The 18,549-nt window shown below is 40.1% G+C and overlaps 2 protein-coding genes across 2 annotated transcripts; one reads left to right on the forward strand and one right to left on the reverse strand.

Annotated features, from left to right (window-relative positions):
• Positions 1 to 101: 101 nt before the first annotated feature.
• pck2 (phosphoenolpyruvate carboxykinase 2 (mitochondrial)) lies at positions 102 to 12,656 on the forward strand. Its single transcript, XM_031730149.2, has 11 exons — positions 102 to 133; positions 4,683 to 4,895; positions 4,993 to 5,177; positions 6,111 to 6,181; positions 6,361 to 6,496; positions 6,606 to 6,793; positions 6,953 to 7,115; positions 7,209 to 7,424; positions 8,447 to 8,584; positions 10,832 to 10,927; positions 11,057 to 12,656. Exons 1-11 carry the CDS (start codon positions 102 to 104, stop codon positions 11,524 to 11,526), a joined length of 1,908 nt encoding a protein of 635 aa, XP_031586009.1. The 3' UTR covers positions 11,527 to 12,656.
• Positions 12,657 to 13,739: 1,083 nt separating this feature from the next.
• On the reverse strand, positions 13,740 to 16,408 carry LOC116312676 (sialic acid-binding Ig-like lectin 7). Its single transcript, XM_031730130.2, has 8 exons — positions 16,271 to 16,408; positions 16,024 to 16,099; positions 15,472 to 15,855; positions 14,814 to 15,119; positions 14,480 to 14,731; positions 14,295 to 14,385; positions 14,111 to 14,150; positions 13,740 to 13,979 (listed from the first exon to the last, which is right to left on the reverse strand). The coding sequence occupies exons 2-8, from the start codon at positions 16,094 to 16,096 to the stop codon at positions 13,740 to 13,742; spliced, it is 1,386 nt and encodes a 461-aa protein (XP_031585990.2). The 5' UTR covers positions 16,097 to 16,099; positions 16,271 to 16,408.
• Positions 16,409 to 18,549: the final 2,141 nt, after the last annotated feature.

Genomic DNA, 18,549 nt, shown 5'->3' on the forward strand with positions numbered 1-18,549 from the left:
GCGACTGCTGCTCCTCGTGTCTCCCTCTCAACTAACTTATATGTGCCTTTTTACACTGTTATTTTTTTTTAATATAAGCTCGTTTAACTTTTAAACCAAAGATGTCGTGCCTTTTATTGGGAGTCATACGAAGGTGAGTTATCGCGGCTTTCTAGTGTTTTCGTGATTTAAAAGTGTGTCTGCTTTATTCTAACTTCTTTTGTTTTAAAAGTGTTTTGCTTGCTGTTTAAGTTACGATGAACGCGCGGGCAACAGCCACCCCTTCACTGTATTTTCGAGGCTTTTATTTTGAAAAGAAAATGACACTAAGCATGAAATCTTAGTTCATTATGACTATTTTTTGTATGAAAACTAAAGTAAATAGACCATTTTGAAGTAAGAGTTGAGACACTGTAGCCGTCTTCATTCATTGTAACAGATTTACAGATTTACATATTTCTAAACTGTTTTAAGGAGTTCCTGGAAACAGTTTCACCTTACTGTGACTCTTCCTGTTTGACAGCTGCTCTGTTACCTGCTGAAAAATCTCGTTTGACCTGATATTTGATACTTGATAATGACGTTATTTGCTGGGACTCATGACACAAATAGATTTTAATGTCTTTATGAGCGAAAGAACACATCAGGATAATTTGCCATCTAATCTTTGCTGCTTTTACCCCTCCAGGATTTGTGATAAGCCAATATCACACAGGACTCAAAGTGAGCACTCAGTGACATCGTCTGTGTGTGTTTGTGCTTTTATTTTGCCATCATGGATGCATGTTAGAGAGTGGGTGAATTAGTGACTCAGGGACCTGTGGATTTTGTTTGTATTTCCACTTGAGAGATTGCTCATGCCCGGAGGCATCACTGAATGTCCCAGAGTATTTTACTGTGTATTCACCACAGTAGGAGGAGTACTAATGCATGCAGCATGTGTGCATGCTCCTTGAAGTGATGTGCTGGCTTGTCTTTGCTTGACAATTAGACTCCTCCCTAAAGAGGCCTTTGACCAGGATCTGTCAGGGCTTCAAAGGTGGACTGTAGGCGTGTCGGCCTGTGGTGTGTGAGGATTGGCTTACTCACTTGGAGGTGTGTTAGGGGGACAAGTTGTTCATCTGGGATAATCAATAACAGAGCTGAGCGATGAGTTCTTTGAAAGTTTTTGGTCGGGAAAATATTAATCCTTAAACATTAGAGCGGGTCCTGCTGAATAGTTGTTCCCTTGTTGGCTTATGTCTGGATAAATCTATGCAAAAATATACCAAGAGGCATTCCATATCAAGAATTGAGGGGGGACAGGAGGCAAAGAGGTGGCATAATCAGATGGTTGACTGCAGGGAAAGTTGGATGAGTCATCAAAGTCTTTACAGGATTTCTAAAAAAATATAAAAAGATCACAGTTTCTCTGTTGCAGACAAAGAAAAGCAAAGCTGCTAATCTCTCTTCTCAGCTCCCACGAGTTCCTTAGCAAGAAAATAACCAGTTAAACTCTTTGCTTGTGTTTAATTCACTTCAAATTCAATCCAGCTCATCCTAATCTCAGTCACACTGGAGATAATATTCAGCACCACCCTCGTTAATTATCGGCATCAGCAGCGTGACAATGGTGATGTTTGGGAGCATAGGTAATTGATTTACTGTGGAGGGGGTAAAGGGTCTAAAAGTCTTCAGAGCTGACCAAAGGGACGGGTTTATCGGAAGTCACAGATAAGCCTAAACAAAGTGTCGTCATATTTGGGTCAAAGGTCAAATAATAGTCGTCTGTTACTGTTGCTGTAGAGCCTTGTTGCCCAATAAAACGACAGTCAATCAGTCAAAAGCTGCAGACACAGATAGTGTTGTTTGTAGATGATTATCTCAACAAGAAACGGGTTCAGTGTCTTTCTCAAATACACCAAATGAGCTTCAGCTGCTCCAAACTGTGGGCGTGAAGTACAGTTTACCGGTAAGAAAATGTACATTCAGTTGAAAAAGTCTGCTACAAAACTGACACACTGTGTCTGAGAGCTGCTTTAAAGTTGGCCCTGAGTGTGACATTAGTTCTTATTCCTCAGCTTTGTGCCTTCACACTGCTGGATCATGTGACGCCTTGCTCATCATGAACTTCTTCTCATGCCTGCTGCTCGCACCCTTTGTACATTCAGACCAGACTAACGTGTATGTGTGCATGCATGAGTGAAAGCGAGCACACGTGTGCCTGCGTGCGTGTGTGTGGGTACATGATGTATGTATAATGAACCACCGAGTGCTGCCAATTGGAGCCACGTGCCTGCAGCTGACTGCATGTATTGATCTTTGAAACAAAGTGAAAGAGTGTGATTTGTTTTGGCAGTTATTAGCTGCTCCTTTTATTGCGACTAAAAACGTTTAGTCACAGCCCTTCTGGGCCTCTCATGTGACCATAAAGAACATGAATTTCACATTTTTCTAAAGAGGTCATGGGGTTCAGCTATAGTGTTCACAGACACAAAGCACATGCATTGTATGTTCTATTGTCAGAGACAGGCAGGGGACACACATGCAGACACCCACAGGCTTGTGTTGTAACTGCATACATGTTGACTCTCAGTGGCTTATGTTTGTGAATATCAAGCTGCTGACAAACAGAGGGCCCTGCACCCACCCACAGACCTCTCTGCATATGTGGAAAGGTCAGCTTGAGGCTTTTAGGTTTCTCTAATAACAACAACAAAGACACCTCATTGTCACTGCTGCTGCATTAAAGATTAAATTGATACTTTGAGGCTTTAAAAAGTGTGCTTAAAGCGTTTTAGCTCATCTGTGGCACTCAGTACATTAAGGTGGATTAAACTTTGACACTTTTTAACTTGCTTTTTTCCCCCCAGTGTCACATTTGAAACCAATCCTATAGAGCTGGGCGATATAAGATTTTTTCATATCACGATATGTTTTTTTCATTTCAGGCGATAACGATATATATCACAATATAAGCCAAATAACTACATTTGTAAGATTTAAATGTGCCGTTGCTCACAAGTAAAATGTGAAATAATTAGCAGCTTGTTTTAATTTAAATATTTATTTCCCATAATAAGTTCAACAGGGTAGATGTACTTAAGGAACATGAGACTTCAGTTTCAGATAAATAAAGGCAAATATTGCAAACTACACAAAAGGCAGCCGCTAAAGCGTTTAAGTTTCAAAATAAAACAAACAAAACAGACCACTAAATTGTCAATTCCACTTAGAAACAAAATTTTAATTCTAAAAATAAATCTTAGTTTGTTTTACAGAAGAACAGACAAAATTGACTAACTTTTGTCAATATCAAATAAACTGAGAACTAAAAGGAAATTCTCAATCTCTCCTTGTTGTATAGCTTAGCTTTTCAAACAGTTTTAACAGTGACTTTAGTCTGACAAAAGCCGAATGACGAATTAGCGCTTTCAGTCAGAGATTGAGCATGCACCGCTTTATTGTATTTCCAGTCTTGCTTTCGGCACAATTTACAGTGCGCGCTACTCTGTTTTTTGTCAGACTTGAAATAGCCGAAATACCTTCACACTACGGAACTTCTGTGGCCCTTCCGTTCGATAAGCTCTCCGGCATTGGAACCATCATCGGTTTTTTCTTCGGTAACCTTCGCTCACGCTCTCGGTTGATTTTTCTCTAGTCGGCACACTCATTTCCTTCATTGCCTGGGCAGCCCGGCTGGCTGCTTCCCAAACAAATACACATGTGCTTCTTGGCGCTTGTGCTGCACGTAACAAGTCACGTGATGTGACGCTGCGGCTGTGATTGGTTCGGCCCTGTGCTACTTAATTTGGATTGGCTGTTCTTTTTTTTTTAAGAGGACAAGAGAGATGAGGCCTGTCGCAATAGTTTAATTTTTCTATCGAGAAAAAGTTATTTCGCAATACATATCGTTATCGTTCTATCGCCCAGCTCTACAATCCTATGTCCTAACAGACAGAGAGCACCATACACTTCAGTATTACTGTCAAACATGACACAGTAAGGACATCTTTCCATACATTTACAATGCACTGCAGCTTTTGGTACATTTAGATTGGGAGGGTACTGTGGGGTTGTGGCACAATTGTCTCACAGCAAGAAGGCCTTGGGTAAAAATCCAGGCTTTTGCATGTTCTCACTACATCTCAGTCCAAAGACATGAGGTTGGGTTAACCTGCCATTGTTGTGAATGTGAGTGTGAATGGTTGTTTGTCTCTTTGTGTTAGCCCTGTGATAAATGGGGTACACCCTGGACACATCATCTATCTTACTCCTTGTAACATCTGGAATAGTTCGCCCTTATCCCCTGGACCATGAATTGGATAAGCGGAAGAAAATGGATGAATAGCTAGATTACATGAGGAGACTCGCCTTGTATTAGTCTCTTGTGGCAGGTCTTTCAGGAATGTACTCTAAAGAAGGAAAGAAGGAAGACGGTTTGATTGCTTCCAAGATATGTCTCTCAGTTGTCTCATCATAGAGTTGCATCCAAGTTCCTCCTCTGGTGTCCTGGCAAATGCACTGCCCTAAGCTCAGTGAGTTATTTATTTTTTGCTTTGTATGAAAAAAGAAAACATTGGATTCCAGCCCAACAACTACTATTGTTAAAGAAGTTCTGATCTCTTCAGGTGGTTCGTGTACGGAAGTTGTGTTTAGTCTGCGTTGTTGGATTTTTCTTCCAGTCACCAGTAGAGTGATTTTAAATTGTCCTTCTCTTTCAGGAAGGGTGGTGTCGGGGCGAGCGTCGGCGTTCGATCTCTGGCCTCGATCCCCTCACTGCCGCCGGCAGTGGCCGACTTTGTGAAGGGGGCTGTGGAGGAGTGTAAGCCTACCAATGTACACGTGGTGACTGGGACGCCAGAAGAGACGGCCAACATACTGGCAGGTCTGGAGAGGGATGGCATGGTCAAGAAGCTTCCCAAATATGAGAACTGGTAAGGATAATGGAACAGCATGCCAAACAAATCCCCTAAAGTAGTTATCCTGAAACATGCTGTGGCAACTTTTAATAATAAACTTTTTATTTGACAGTTGGTTGGCACGTACAGACCCAAAAGATGTGGCCCGAGTGGAGAGCAAGACTGTGATAGTGACCAAGAAGCAGAGAGACACGATCCCCATCCCCGCTGCAGGGGTGAAAAGCCAGCTGGGTAACTGGATGAGTGAGTCTGACTGGCAGAAAGCCAGAGAGGAGCGTTTCCCTGGCAGCATGGCTGGTACGTAATTGGATAGAAGTCAAATGTTTGTTCATTGTTGCCAGGAGACCGAGCATTTTCACCTTTCCTCTGTTTTAATTGACTGTCACGTTCACCTCGTACAAGTATTCCATTTAATTTGAATTTTAATGCTAAAAAAAGTTTTAAAAATTCTTTGAAAAATGTTTTTAGAAAACAGTGATGATTTTAAAAGCGACTTAACATCAGGAACTTTAAATAAGCAGAGGTGTTTTTAAAAAAAAAAAAAAAAAAAAAAGAAATACCGTGAGGCCCGCTTCAGATTCTTTTGTCGTCACTTTTGAGTTTGTTGCCTGTTAGAACAGGATTAGCTTCCACGTTTGTTGCAGTGTTATAAATCCTGCTTATAGGTACACACCTTAACCTCGAGGTTTAGGTGAGCTTAGAGAAACAGTCGTCAGGCAAACATCTGTGATCCATATATATATAATGATTTATTTATTTTTTTTAGTTTTTATTAGACAGGACAGTGTAGTGAAGAGTAGGCAGGAAAGCAGGGAGGGAGAGTGGGGGAATATATGCAGCAGAGGGCCTCCTGACTCTGTGTGGTTGCCTGCTCATTCTGTGTGCTAACCCGCAGCTGACCCATTAGTATTTATGAGGGGAGGGGCTACTTTAAACACCTGGAGGTCACTAAAAACATGTTGTACTCTTTCAGCTAGTTTATGCTTGGATGCTTGACCAGTGTAACAACTTTTCTTTGTGGTATAGAAAAATATACCTTATTGATCATGTTAGACATGCAATCTGCATAACTCACAATAATTATCACGAAGATCTTGAGAAAAACGTGTTTACAACCTTTAACTATACCGGTGCTACTGCTTGATCCACTTGACCTTGAAGCTTGTTTGCTACAGTGGCTATAAGTAAACTACATTAGTGTGTTGTTTTTAATCTGTGTCCTCACTGTAGGTCGGACTATGTATGTGATTCCCTTCAGCATGGGTCCCGTAGGCTCAGCTCTCACCAAATATGGTGTCCAGGTAAAAACACTATCGTTCTCTCACTACTTCATACTCAGCAAAAACATGCAGTAAACACCTGAGCCTGCTGTGCTGCTTTCTTCCAGTGAATTGCTGTAAGTTATTTATTTATTTATTTTTTATCACTGGGCTTCCTAAGTTATAGGTCAGAGTAATAATCAGTTTATTTTTTCTTCAAGGTGACGGACTCCCCGTACGTTGTAGCCAGTATGGGTATCATGACGCGTATGGGCACTCCTGTTCTCAATAAACTGGCTGAAGGAGTGGAGTTTGTGAGCTGTCAGCACTCCGTGGGGCGACCTTTACCGCTCAAAGGTGCAGATTCCAAGAGCCTGAATAGAGTTTTATTTGTAATTTGTATCAGTTTTTGCAACATTTTATAAATTTTCCCACCTTTTATTTTTTCCCTCCTTTTCCCCTCCAGCTCCTCTGGTGAACTCGTGGCCCTGCAACCCAGAAAAGGTGCTGATATCTCACCTGCCCGACACCAGGCAGATCCTCTCCTTCGGCAGTGGCTATGGAGGGAACTCTCTCCTTGGGAAAAAGTGCTTTGCCCTGCGCATCGCCTCCCGCATTGCCAAAGATGAAGGCTGGCTGGCTGAGCACATGCTGGTTAGAATGCTATGTATTGATTATGACTTGAGTCTGAATTAAAGAGGTTTTATTTTAATTAAAAAAAATTCACTATAAGCCTACACCTTCCACATTTATTAAAAATTTGGAGTTATATTCTTGCTAATATTAGTATTTCCCTCTTTCTTCTCTCTTCAGATCCTAGGAATCACCAGCCCTAAGGGTGTGAAGCGATACATCGCAGCTGCCTTCCCCAGCGCTTGCGGTAAAACCAACCTGGCCATGATGAAACCAGCTCTACCAGGCTGGAAGGTTGAGTGCGTGGGTGATGACATTGCCTGGATGAAGTTTGACAGCCAAGGCGAGTGAAGTGGTCACATGCACAGATTCATTTTAATAAAAAAAAAAATCTGTGGTTACTAAAAAAAACGCCAAAAAACTCATCTTTCTGTAGGTAAATTGAGAGCCATCAACCCAGAGAACGGGTTCTTTGGCGTGGCCCCGGGCACCTCCAACAAGACCAACCCCTACGCCATGGCTACTGTCGCTAAAAATACTGTGTTCACCAATGTTGGGGAAACCAGCGATGGGGGGGTGTGGTGGGAAGGACTCGACCCCCCTCCTGCTGACATCACGCTCACAGATTGGCATGGCAAAACCTGGAAACAAGGTGACATTTGTTGTGTATCAGTGTACTTAACAGTCAAAGTGTATACAGCACCATCTGCTGGTAAATCAAAGCAAAGTCACACATTTAGAACTGGGTTAAAGCAGTGATTCTAGGGCCCCCCTGGTGGTCTGCACAGGTACTGCAGGTGGGGCACAATATTTACAGACATTCAGAATCAGAATACTTTAAAAATCCCTAAGGAAATTATGTGGGTTACAGTTGCTCCAAGACAGTAACGGCAACAGACTAAACTAATTAAATATTACAATATATTACAGAGTTTACAAATTTAAGAAATAGCACAATATATATACAAATCGCTCAATTATGATGGACATTTAACTCTAACCAGTGAAACTTTGTCATTTGTTATTTTACTGTAAAGCAAGTGAAAAAGGGTATAACTGCTGCAGTGCAGAATTGTACAGTGAGATATCCACAGGCAGGAATGATTTCCTGTGTCGTTCAGTGGTGCATTTGGGTAATCTCAGTCTGTCACTGAATGTGCTTCTGGGATTAGCCAGCATGTCATTGAGTGGGTGGGAGGTATTATCCAGCATTGTCCTTATCTTGGACAACATCAGCCTCTCAGAAATTCAGTTTGAAATTACTCACAAGTCTGTACAGGGATATATTTGTATGATTTTATTCATTTATATAAAAAGTGAATTCAAACTTGTAATAGAAGGCGAATAGTTTGTGATATTACTCTGACCTAAATAATCAGTTGTAGGTGGATCAAATATTGGTATTATATTACTTTGCATATGACTGGGCAACACCACGTGTTCTGTTTGAGTTTTCAATGCAGTTTTCACGCGAATGCATGACTATTTGTTTGAGAGTGAAGATTTAAAATTGGGTGTCCCCATGAGATTTTCTGTTTTTTCAGGAGGCCGCAGTACTCTTGACTTTGGGAGGTCAAGAGTAGTAAAGACGCAGTTAACCGTTAACCGTGACATTAAAAACATGAGCTGTTAAAAACAAACAAACAAAAACCCGTTTTTCTTCTTTGTCCACAGGAAGCTCAACACCCTGCGCCCACCCCAACTCCCGCTTCTGTGCACCAGCGGCTCAGTGTCCCATCATTGACCCCCAGTGGGAGAGTGAGGAGGGTGTCCCCATTGATGCCATCATTTTTGGTGGGAGGAGGCCAGAAGGTTGGTGCCAAGTTTAAAAACATTTTGTACCCTGGTGGATTCATATTTTCACATTTTGGCTGTTGATTTAATTTACCCGCAGACTGATCATTTAACCTCTCTCTCTATAGACATCTGTCCATCTAGCATCCGACAAAAACACCCACAACACATTTAAAATGAAATGTCGCAGTCTTGATGTTCATCAAAAATGTCTTCAGCTTTACTGGAAAGCTTTACTTTACTGGTCTGGCCTGTGTGGGTACATTGACCAAAAAAGTCAATTTACCTATTGTATTGGGAGCAGTGTTGGACAAGTTACTTTGAAAAAGTAATTAATTATAGTTACTAGTTACTTCTTGAAAAAAGTAACTGAGTTACAAGATTCTAAAAGTAATTAATTACTTGAAAAGTAACTATTGCGTTTCTTTAAAAAAATGTTTAACCCTCTGGGGTCCAGGGTATAATTGGCCATTGTTAACCACTTTTGATTTTCCCTCCACATTTCACCTTTAAAAATGATTTATTTCTTCCTGTTTGGTATCATTCTTTTCAGCACAACCTCACGTGTCTGAATTTACAGTCATGTTTTCATTTTGATATACTGTATTAACACAATTGATCTAAAATCAGACAAAAAACATAAAATCGGAGTAGAAAAAGTTATATTTTTTACTGTAACACCCACAAACATGTTTATTGAATCATATTTCATAACTTTAAACAAGTTATGCACAAGTTTTGCAAACAACAAAATTATTTGCAGCCATTTACCTTTTTAAAAAAAAACCCATTTCAAACTATTTACAGAACAATCAGCTGTTCTGCATTCAATAAGATGCCACACAAATTATTTGTGCCACTCCAAAAACAATAATTCCTGTCCACTATAAGGAGAACATCACAGCCTGATACCTGCAGGCCTGACAGCAGCAGGTGTATCACTCCTGTTCTCTACCTGGAGACAGCAGTCGCCTCATTGTTCTGACACACAACACAAAACTATCCACAACACTACACACTAACTACACAAGACAACACATTAACTACACACTCCAAACATGCTAAACGTCACAAATGTCTCACATCTCAAAACTCGCTCTCTCTCTTTTTCTGCTGTTTTTTTGATTGGTCGACATGGTACATTTTTCCACCAACACAAACGGGCTGTTTTTTGTTTTGTTTTTTTAGTTTTTGCTCATAAGCAGAGAGTGGTTTCTGGCGCTGTCCTTAGACAAAAAACGTGACGAAACTATTGAGGAAAAAACTGCAGCATATATCTTGTTTATCATGACTCTGGTTTTACGTGGCCTATCAACCCAATTTTAAAAACTGGTATATATCAACTTGTTGCTTTGTCATCTTGTCATGCAGAGGATAGAGTATACGATTAAAAAGCCTCCTGACAGGAAGTAAACAAAGAGGGAGGGAGGTACTCAGGAAGCAGAATTCACTTCATGAAAGTGTAATCAGAACTAGTGACTGGGTTTACATACACAGAAATTTATGAACGAATAAACAAACAAACAACAACAAAAAAAATGGGTAGAATGAATCTTATGTTGAAGATTCAGTCATAAAACCAGCAATAATGTGAATATTGAACTTTCCCTGTGTATGAAAACGCAGTCAGTGACTCCTGCCTGTCCCTTTGTAAAGAGAATTGAGATGTGAGATTAAGTGGTCGTGTGATTGGCTTACCACGACTACTTTATTCTTCCTCAGTCAAACAGCAGCACTCATGCGATTGTTTTGCCCCCTGAGCTCCAGGTTTTGTGCCAAAAAGTGATCGTGATTACCGTCCGCGGGAGCGCGCAGCTGCTTAAAGCTGTAGCGCCCAGATTACTTACAGCTATTTCCGTGCAGCTGATATAAGATGCGGTAAACTGAACACAGCTTCAACCGTCTGTTTGTTGAAAAATAGTAATGCGACCGCACCGCATTTTCTTGTTAGTAACGGTAACGGCGTTGTCACGATAGGAATAGTAGTTAGTTAGATTACTTGTTACTGAAACAAGTAACGCCGTTAGTAACGCCGTTATTTCCATCGCTGATTGGGAGTCACTGTATTAATAGAGACACAAGATAGAACTCACAAAATCATTGATTGCAGTTATGGTTCATGCAGTACAATCCTTGTATTTTCTCTTTTTAATGTATTACAACAGCACAAAGTTAAAAAAAAACAAAAACAAATTGAAGCACAGTATAACATGTAACAGAAAGTAGGCTTGTACTGAATGTGATCTCATGATCTTGATGTTTCAGGTGTCCCTCTGGTCTACGAGTCTTTCAACTGGCAGCACGGAGTATTTATTGGAGCTGCAATGAGGTCCGAGGCCACAGCAGCTGCTGAGCATAAAGGTACAAATCCTCACACACTTTCCTGAGATGCAGAAGTTCTGTGAAACTCTCTAGAGCTATCCTCTTTACCTTTTGCTGTTTTTCTTATATTGAAATAAGGACAAAGTTGCTTTTTCATTTTCTCTCCAGGCAAGGTGATCATGCACGACCCCTTCGCCATGCGGCCATTCTTCGGCTACAACTTTGGCGACTACCTCGCTCACTGGCTGAGTATGCAGAGCCGTAAGGCCCCCACTCAGCTGCCCAAGATCTTCCACGTCAACTGGTTCAGAAAGGACCCGGCAACTGGCACCTTCCTGTGGCCTGGCTTCGGTGAGAACGCCCGCGTGCTAGAGTGGATCTTCAAACGCTGCGGCAGAGAGAGAGAGGACGAGGCAGCCAAAAAGAGCATTATCGGCTGGGTGCCACAAGATGGCGCCATCGACACTAAAGGCCTGGGCGGCAAGGTGGATATGGGGGCCCTGTTCGATGTGCCCAAGCCTTTCTGGCAGAAGGAGACCCAGGAGTTGAAAGCCTATTTCACTCAGCAGGTCGGCGCTGACCTGCCAGCACAGGTGGAGGCTGAGCTGAAGGCACTGGAGGATAGAGTACACAAGTAAAAAGCCTCCTGACAGGAAGTAAACAAAGAGGGAGGGAGGTACTCAGGAAGCAGCATTCACTTCATGAAAGTGTAATCAGAACTAGTGACTGGGTTTACATACACAGAAATTTATGAACGAATAAACAAAGAAACAACAACAAAAAAAATGGGTAGAATGAATCTTATGTTGAAGATTCAGTCATAAAACCAGCAATAATGTGAATATTGAACTTTCCCTGTGTATGAAAACGCAGTCAGTGACTGCTGCTTGTCCCTTTGTAAAGAGAATTGAGATGTGAGATTATCAGTGCAACACCTTCTGTTTTTGGACATCACTTCACACTGTTGCTACAGCACTTGAGGCTGCTGCTGTGTTGGTAGGAGGAACATTGTACTGGAATGCAACCAACGGTGCCTTTAAGAGTTTTAACAATAACGAGTTCAGGCTGCTAATGTTTACAGGCTGAAGCCCAAAGGTTTTTTTTTTTTTTTCAAAGAAAGAAAATGCAAACAGAACAGTTTTAACTAATGAAAGAGTTTTAAATAATGAATTTTATCACTGCTTTTTAACACTTAACATCCCTGCCTGAGTACCGTCTTAAACATAACACTGACTCATGAATCACTAATCATTCAAGAGATCCCATAATGTTTTTGTTATAAAAACACATGTCTATATGTATATGAATATATATGTATACACGTGTACACATCAGAAGAAAGGATTTTGTTTTATACATGCAGTCAGTGTTTTCATTGATTTGAAAACACTGACTGCTGGGTTATTTAATCATTGGCGGGGATGGTGTTAAATACACTAAATACACATACAATGTCCAGGTCTCATGAAATGTCATTTATTTTGAACTGGGATTGATGTTAAAATGGAAAAAAAACCCTAAAAGTGCATTAACTGTTCAAAAGTGAAAAGTTTAGCAGGTTTTCTCTGAAGCCAAAGATCACTATGCATTATTCATCTCACCACTTCAGAAATATTTGTGATTAAGCTGCATGATTTATGATTTCAGGCGACGTTTACATGCAGTATGTGAAATGTTTGACCAAACGACTGAGATTATCAGGTATTTGTAGACGTTGTACGCCGAGGATTTTATTACAGTGCAATGAATAAACCTCTTCCAAGGCAGACACAATGGCTGGTGTGTTTTTTTTCCCCCCACAGTAGATACGTCAAACACTTAGAAAATGTTGAAAAATATTATGTGCGCAGTATTTCACACTCACAATGTCACCACAGATACATTAGTGTGATAATGTAATGACAAAACCACATGAGAAGTAGAAAGTTTGGTCACTGAACTGTGAGCAGCATGAACAACGCTGCATGCATACACTTCAGACGTGATAAAAGTACTCAACACAAAAGGTAGCATCCTCTTTTCAACAGGACTGAACTGAATGCCAAACAGCAAAGAACTCTTTACAACTGACAGTTCAGTTACACAACGAAGAGCTAAAAATAACAGGGAAATATTCAGAGCAACAAACGTAAAAGTAGAAAGTAGTATCAGAACTAGGATTCAGCTAAGAAAACTCCATGTTACTGGTAACAAGTATTTATATTTGCTGTTTTTCATGTATTTTATTTAGAGTCAGGCCCTTTAGGCTCCAGCCTTGTCAGGTCTGAGGTACGTGCTTTTAGCACTTCAAAGCTCCTCGCTTTAGAAGCCATCTCCACCTGTAAACACATCTGATGCAGACTACACCTCTGATAATACTGAGTCATTACAATGTAATAAGAGGAACCTTGTCCATTCCAGTAAGATACCCTAAAGGTTCTTATTACTAAATAATATTTTTCTTCCTTTATAACCTCCTGTAACTTCCTGTTCTACTGTATCTACCGAGAAGTACTTTTAGTTGGTAAAAATTACATATGCAATTCAGTAAATGTCGGGAGGCAATAAAGCAGGTTAGGTAATAAGGTACGGGCTGTATTATGAAGTCCTACCACAAACACATACAATATGTGGAGGTTTTGAGTTTTTCCTTTTCAGAAATACTTGTGTGGCCCAGTCAACTAGTTCTTTGAGTGCTGCAGCTTCTGCTCATGGATTTAATGTGAACATAGGAAATCCTCTGCAAACGGCTGCCTGAAGTTGGTACAGAAGCATGGACATAAAGCAGACTGCACACAGTAGTTTCTTTTATTTCAGTGAACTGCTGGCTCCATGTTTCTTTCTTTGTTCAGAGGATGTTAAATGATACTTCTCATTTTTTCTTCACTTTAGCATAAAGTTCCTCTTGGCCATGAGCTCTCTGTGTTAAGCTGTTTTCTGGCTTGTTGACTTTCACCTGTGCGTACACCATATCCTGCTGCTGTCCTCTGTCCTGCATTGAGCCAGAGGGCACTTCATATCCCAGTGTGGAGAAGTTGATCTCTCCATAATGGAGGTTTTCTTCCCCTTCTTCTGTTTTACTTGTTGACTCTTCGACAACCAGGTCTTCAGTCTATAAAACGAGTCAAATAAAAAGTTCTGTGACACTTAAATCTGGTAGGCAGACTGCACTAATGCAGGTACTACTGTAAATAATCAGTCAGGTAATCTACAATGAGGTTGTTTTTTTTTCAATTTTCTTACCTGAGTCTGTTGTTGAGTTTGATGGTTTGACTTTAAGCACCTGGAAGACATGAGAGCCAGTTAAATATGACATAACTTTAGGTTATATATATATATGTAGATAGCTAAACTTTACTTTTTTGAAGTAAAGTTTAGCTTGATGGGAAAGCAGATCATGTTTTTTGTTTTGATGTGTGATATTTACCAAGCCAAGATAACTAAACAGATCAGTAAGATGAACCCAAGGATGCCTCCAAGAAGTGGACCCAGTAATAAAGAACCACTATTCTGGTGTCCTGATAAAAAAAAGATCACTATTAAACAGGAATCAAAGATATGTTTTAATGTGTGTTGTGTGTGTAAAACATTGGTGATGTGGGTTGTCCTTACCTGCAAGAATCTCTGGTGATGCCTGATTACCCAGATCATTAGTGGCCACACAGTAATAAACTCCTCCATCTGTTACATTGAAGCTGTAAATCTCTCCTTCAGATACATTCACAGCTCCATCTCTGCTCTTCTTGAACCAGGTGAAGCTGCTGACTGGAGGTTTGGCTCTGCTGGAGCAGGTCAGCTTCACCCAGCTGCCTGCTGACACCAAACCTGATGGACTGATGGATGCTGAGGTGTCTTTAGGAGCATCTGGAGGAAAACCCCCCCACATATCCCATAAATCATGTTGTCCTATAGGATTCAGTTCAACAACAAACTCTGATTGTCTTACATGAAACACTGAGAGTCTCTTCTGTCTCTGCTGTCTTGATGTCTTTTCCTTGGTTCACAGGATATCTGGCAGAGCAGCTGATCTTCTTTCCATCATGTGTGTCTGACAGAGTGATGGTCTGCTGGATTTTACTTGTAAAGCTTCCATCTGTGTTTTTCTCTATTTTGTTGTGAGAGTCTTGTGTGAGATTCCAGGTGAGTTGAGGAGGGGAGTGTGGACAGGGAGTGAGAGCTGAGCAGGTTATAGTGACAGACTCCTTCTCCTTCAGATCACCTGGGATTGTAATATTGGGCCTCCAAGGAGAATCTGTGGTTTCACATCAAACACAGTTTGTACACTGATAATACAGGAAACGCAGTAGAAAAAAACACACCAAAAATAATAATTTTTCACTCTGTTAGAAAAGAAAAAATTGATCATTAATGTTGTTTGCTGTTTTTTAAACGGTCAAACAGCAAACAATATGTAGTATTTTATTCTCTTTGTGTTACCATCAGGGTAGTACAGACATTCTGGGATAATAATAAATACAGAATAATCAGACTGAATTCTGTAATAATTGAACTTTTAGTTCTTTCTGTTGATTAACCCAAAGCTGCATCTGATTACTCATTTTAGTTTTCAGAAAACCTGAACAATGGAAAGAAAACTTTCTCACCTTTAATTGTTATTTTAAGAGGATCACAAGCAGCTGTTGCTCTGAACGGCCAGTTCATAATTCTGAAGTAGTATGTGTTTGTATAAGTTGTGGTTAAATTGGAAAAGAGAGTGGTGCAGTTTTTCTCCTTCAGGTTTCCTGTAATGTTCATTGGATAGATGTTAACTGTCCCACTGCTGTTGAAGATCTCATTGTTTGGAAATTTAATAACCTTGGAGTGATTTTTAATCCACACTCCACAGACGGGTCTTGTGCTGTCAAACTTTACTGGTCCAGCAGCACTAAAGTTACATGGGATTTGTAAACAAGATCCACTCAGAGCTTCCATCTCTGTTGGTGCAGTGATGAACAGGTTTGTGTCTGAAGGACAAGCAGCCAAAGTGTCTGGAAAAAAGATGCTAATACACATGAGCAAAAACATAATTATGATAAACTGAGTTTATCAGGCGTGTTTTTTTCTCAACAGCTTCAGTATAAACTGTGTGACTTTGTAAAGTATCTCTATCTGCACTGATCTGTCAGACTGTAAATGACTGAAATGAGACGGCTCACTTGGAATAAAGAGGAGACTCAGTAACATGATGTCTGTCATGATGTTCACAGACTGGACTGTCACAAAACTCATCACCTGTATAAAAAAACATAACATCACATAAAGGTTTGATCAAATCAGGAACTTGCAATGTTTTATAGAGCAAAACAAAATTTACATGTATTTGAAATCAGATAAAAAAAAATTAAAGCAGTTATTTTTATTGTGATATAAAAATTTAGTAAGACGTAAAAAATGTTTTCTTACCAAATGATCAGACACAGAGGAGAAACAACAAAGTAAAAGTCAATGTGTGATTTCAGCAGAAACACAGCGAGTGAAACACTTCTCTGTTTAGATGTTGTAATGTCAAAGCAAACAGACCTGTGACGCTTTTGGTTTTCTGTCTTTCTTTATTCAGTCAGTTTGCTTTTTATGTTCCCATCATGCACTCTGCTCTCACTTCAGATGCTGCCACTCCCACCTGCCTCTAGATTCACCTGACTTGAGCCTCCACTCACACACTAACCTGTTCTTCATTCTCTCATTAACAGTTTTGCACATAGAGCAACTCGTTTCCACCAAAGACTTTGTGTCTCAGCTTTCCACAGTTTTTTTTCTCCTGCCTGTTTTGATCAGGATTTTTGTACTATGCTCACAAAAACGTTTTCTTTGCATTTTTATATAACTCCTGATTTTTGCTCTTGGTTCTCAGACCTGTACTCTCAATACTGTATAAATACACAAAGCTGTCTGGATGCATGCTCAGTCATCCAGATAAGTAAATCCCAAAAGGTTAATTCTGTTCTGTCCGGATAAACAGAATCAGCCTTTGGGAATAGACAAAGTTCTCACCTTCCTGCGAATAAGGAAGTCAGCTCAGTCTCATCAGGGTGCAAATAAAGTAATTATATTTTCAATTTCACATTTTCATCCAGGGCTACAGGTTTTATCCTATTTGCCTGTTGTATTTATCAGTATTTTAACTTTACAAATATATATTACAATTATTTTTTTTAAATTTATAAACACAAAGCTAAAGCAAGATGCAGCCTTGCATCATACAGAAATATTTTATGTTCAGCACCTACACAACAGTAGTACTGAAGTCACAGCTACAGTGAAGTGAATAACACTGATCATCTTGGACCAGTGTGATGTTCTGCGGGCCCATCGCATGCATATTAATGTTACTCTGACATCAATCTAACATTTAGTTATCATTTCAAACCAAACAAACACAACACCAAAAAAAAAACAAAAAACTGATGTGGATATTATAAGAGGTACTAATAAAAAGAATGCCAGACCATGTGACTGAGTAATTTTATTACAGAAAGCTGTCTGTACTCACACAGGTTGTGGAAACTGTGCCAGCAGCTTCCTGTTGACCAGCTTCCTCAATTTGTTTAAACATTTCTTCTTTTATTTAATGAGTCATTTATCAGTTGAGGCACTTGGCCAAAAGCAGACATCTAAATATATTTCTCTTTCATCATATCTGGAGTTTTCCCTCTGAAAAAAAGCATCAAAAGTAATCATGTATCACGAGAAACTTCAGACTAACACCACAATAAGCACAGTTATGTTGTTGGGCAGGAACAACCTAACTGTGCTATCTTATCTGCTATCAGGAAATTTTAAGTCATATCACAGATTCCAATGTTAGTCAACTTAAAAAGTAAATATTATGCATGTTTCATGTCTATTTCTTATTTTATCATCAATATTTGAAAATCATACAACCATACAACACCAAAGTGTTCCCAGGCACAAAAGAAATAATCACTCTATGCCCTGAGTCTACCCTGGGATATCCTCCCAGTAGGACATGACTGAAACATCTCACAGAGGCTACGTCCACACGTTCAAACGAAAACGCATTGTTTTCTCTCCGTTTTGGCCTCCCGTCCACACTGAGATGACGTTTTTGCTGATGGAAAACGCAGCGTTTTGAAAACGCTCTCGAATACGCATACATTTCAAAACGGTGCTTTCGCGTTGCAGTGTGGACAGCGAAAACAGAGACTTTCTAAAACGATGACGCATGTTAGTCATATGATGCAGTCATGTGACCAATTAAACTAAGATAGCAGTTGTTTTGTTTGCTCTCAATTTTGACAGCCCTATTAAAGATTAATATCAGTTTGTACATGCTCCAGATAGCTTTTCTTCAAATTCTTTAACTCTCACTCGCTTTTGCAACTTTGTACTTTTGTGTTACTCACAGCAACAACTCCATCTCATTGTTAGTCCATTTAAAGAACTTGGTACTTTTCCTCAATATTTTGCCACGACGTTTCAAAGAGGCGGCAGACAGAAATGAGGCAGGTCGACTCTTCTTGCATGCGCAGTACTGGAACGTAAGCGTTTTCGACTGTTTCAATATGGACGCGCAACTCTGTGAAAACGACTGAAAACACTAGTGTGGACACGGAGCGTTTTGAGACGAAAACGCCGTTTTCAAATCTATCCGGGCTAGTGTGGACGTAGCCTCAGTAGGTACACAGGAGGCCTCGTCAAATGCTACCAACTTCAACTGGCTC

Source organism: Oreochromis aureus, linkage group 9 (genome assembly GCF_013358895.1).
Source record: "Oreochromis aureus strain Israel breed Guangdong linkage group 9, ZZ_aureus, whole genome shotgun sequence".
Lineage (NCBI taxonomy): Eukaryota > Metazoa > Chordata > Actinopteri > Cichliformes > Cichlidae > Oreochromis > Oreochromis aureus.

Excerpts from the sequence above, each read along its gene's own strand:
- pck2 (XM_031730149.2), top strand. The coding sequence starts at position 102 with ATGTCGTGCCTTTTATTGGGAGTCATACGAAG. Across the intron at positions 7,116-7,208 it reads GATGAAGTTTGACAGCCAAG|GTAAATTGAGAGCCATCAAC; the intron begins GCGAGTGAAGTG and ends ATCTTTCTGTAG. Across the intron at positions 8,585-10,831 it reads TGGTGGGAGGAGGCCAGAAG|GTGTCCCTCTGGTCTACGAG; the intron begins GTTGGTGCCAAG and ends TTGATGTTTCAG.
- LOC116312676 (XM_031730130.2), bottom strand. The coding sequence starts at position 16,096 with ATGAGTTTTGTGACAGTCCAGTCTGTGAACATCATGACAGACATCATG. Across the intron at positions 14,732-14,813 it reads AGAGACTCTCAGTGTTTCAT|ATGCTCCTAAAGACACCTCA; the intron begins GTAAGACAATCA and ends GTTTTCCTCCAG. Across the intron at positions 14,386-14,479 it reads ATCACCAGAGATTCTTGCAG|GACACCAGAATAGTGGTTCT; the intron begins GTAAGGACAACC and ends TTTTTTTATCAG.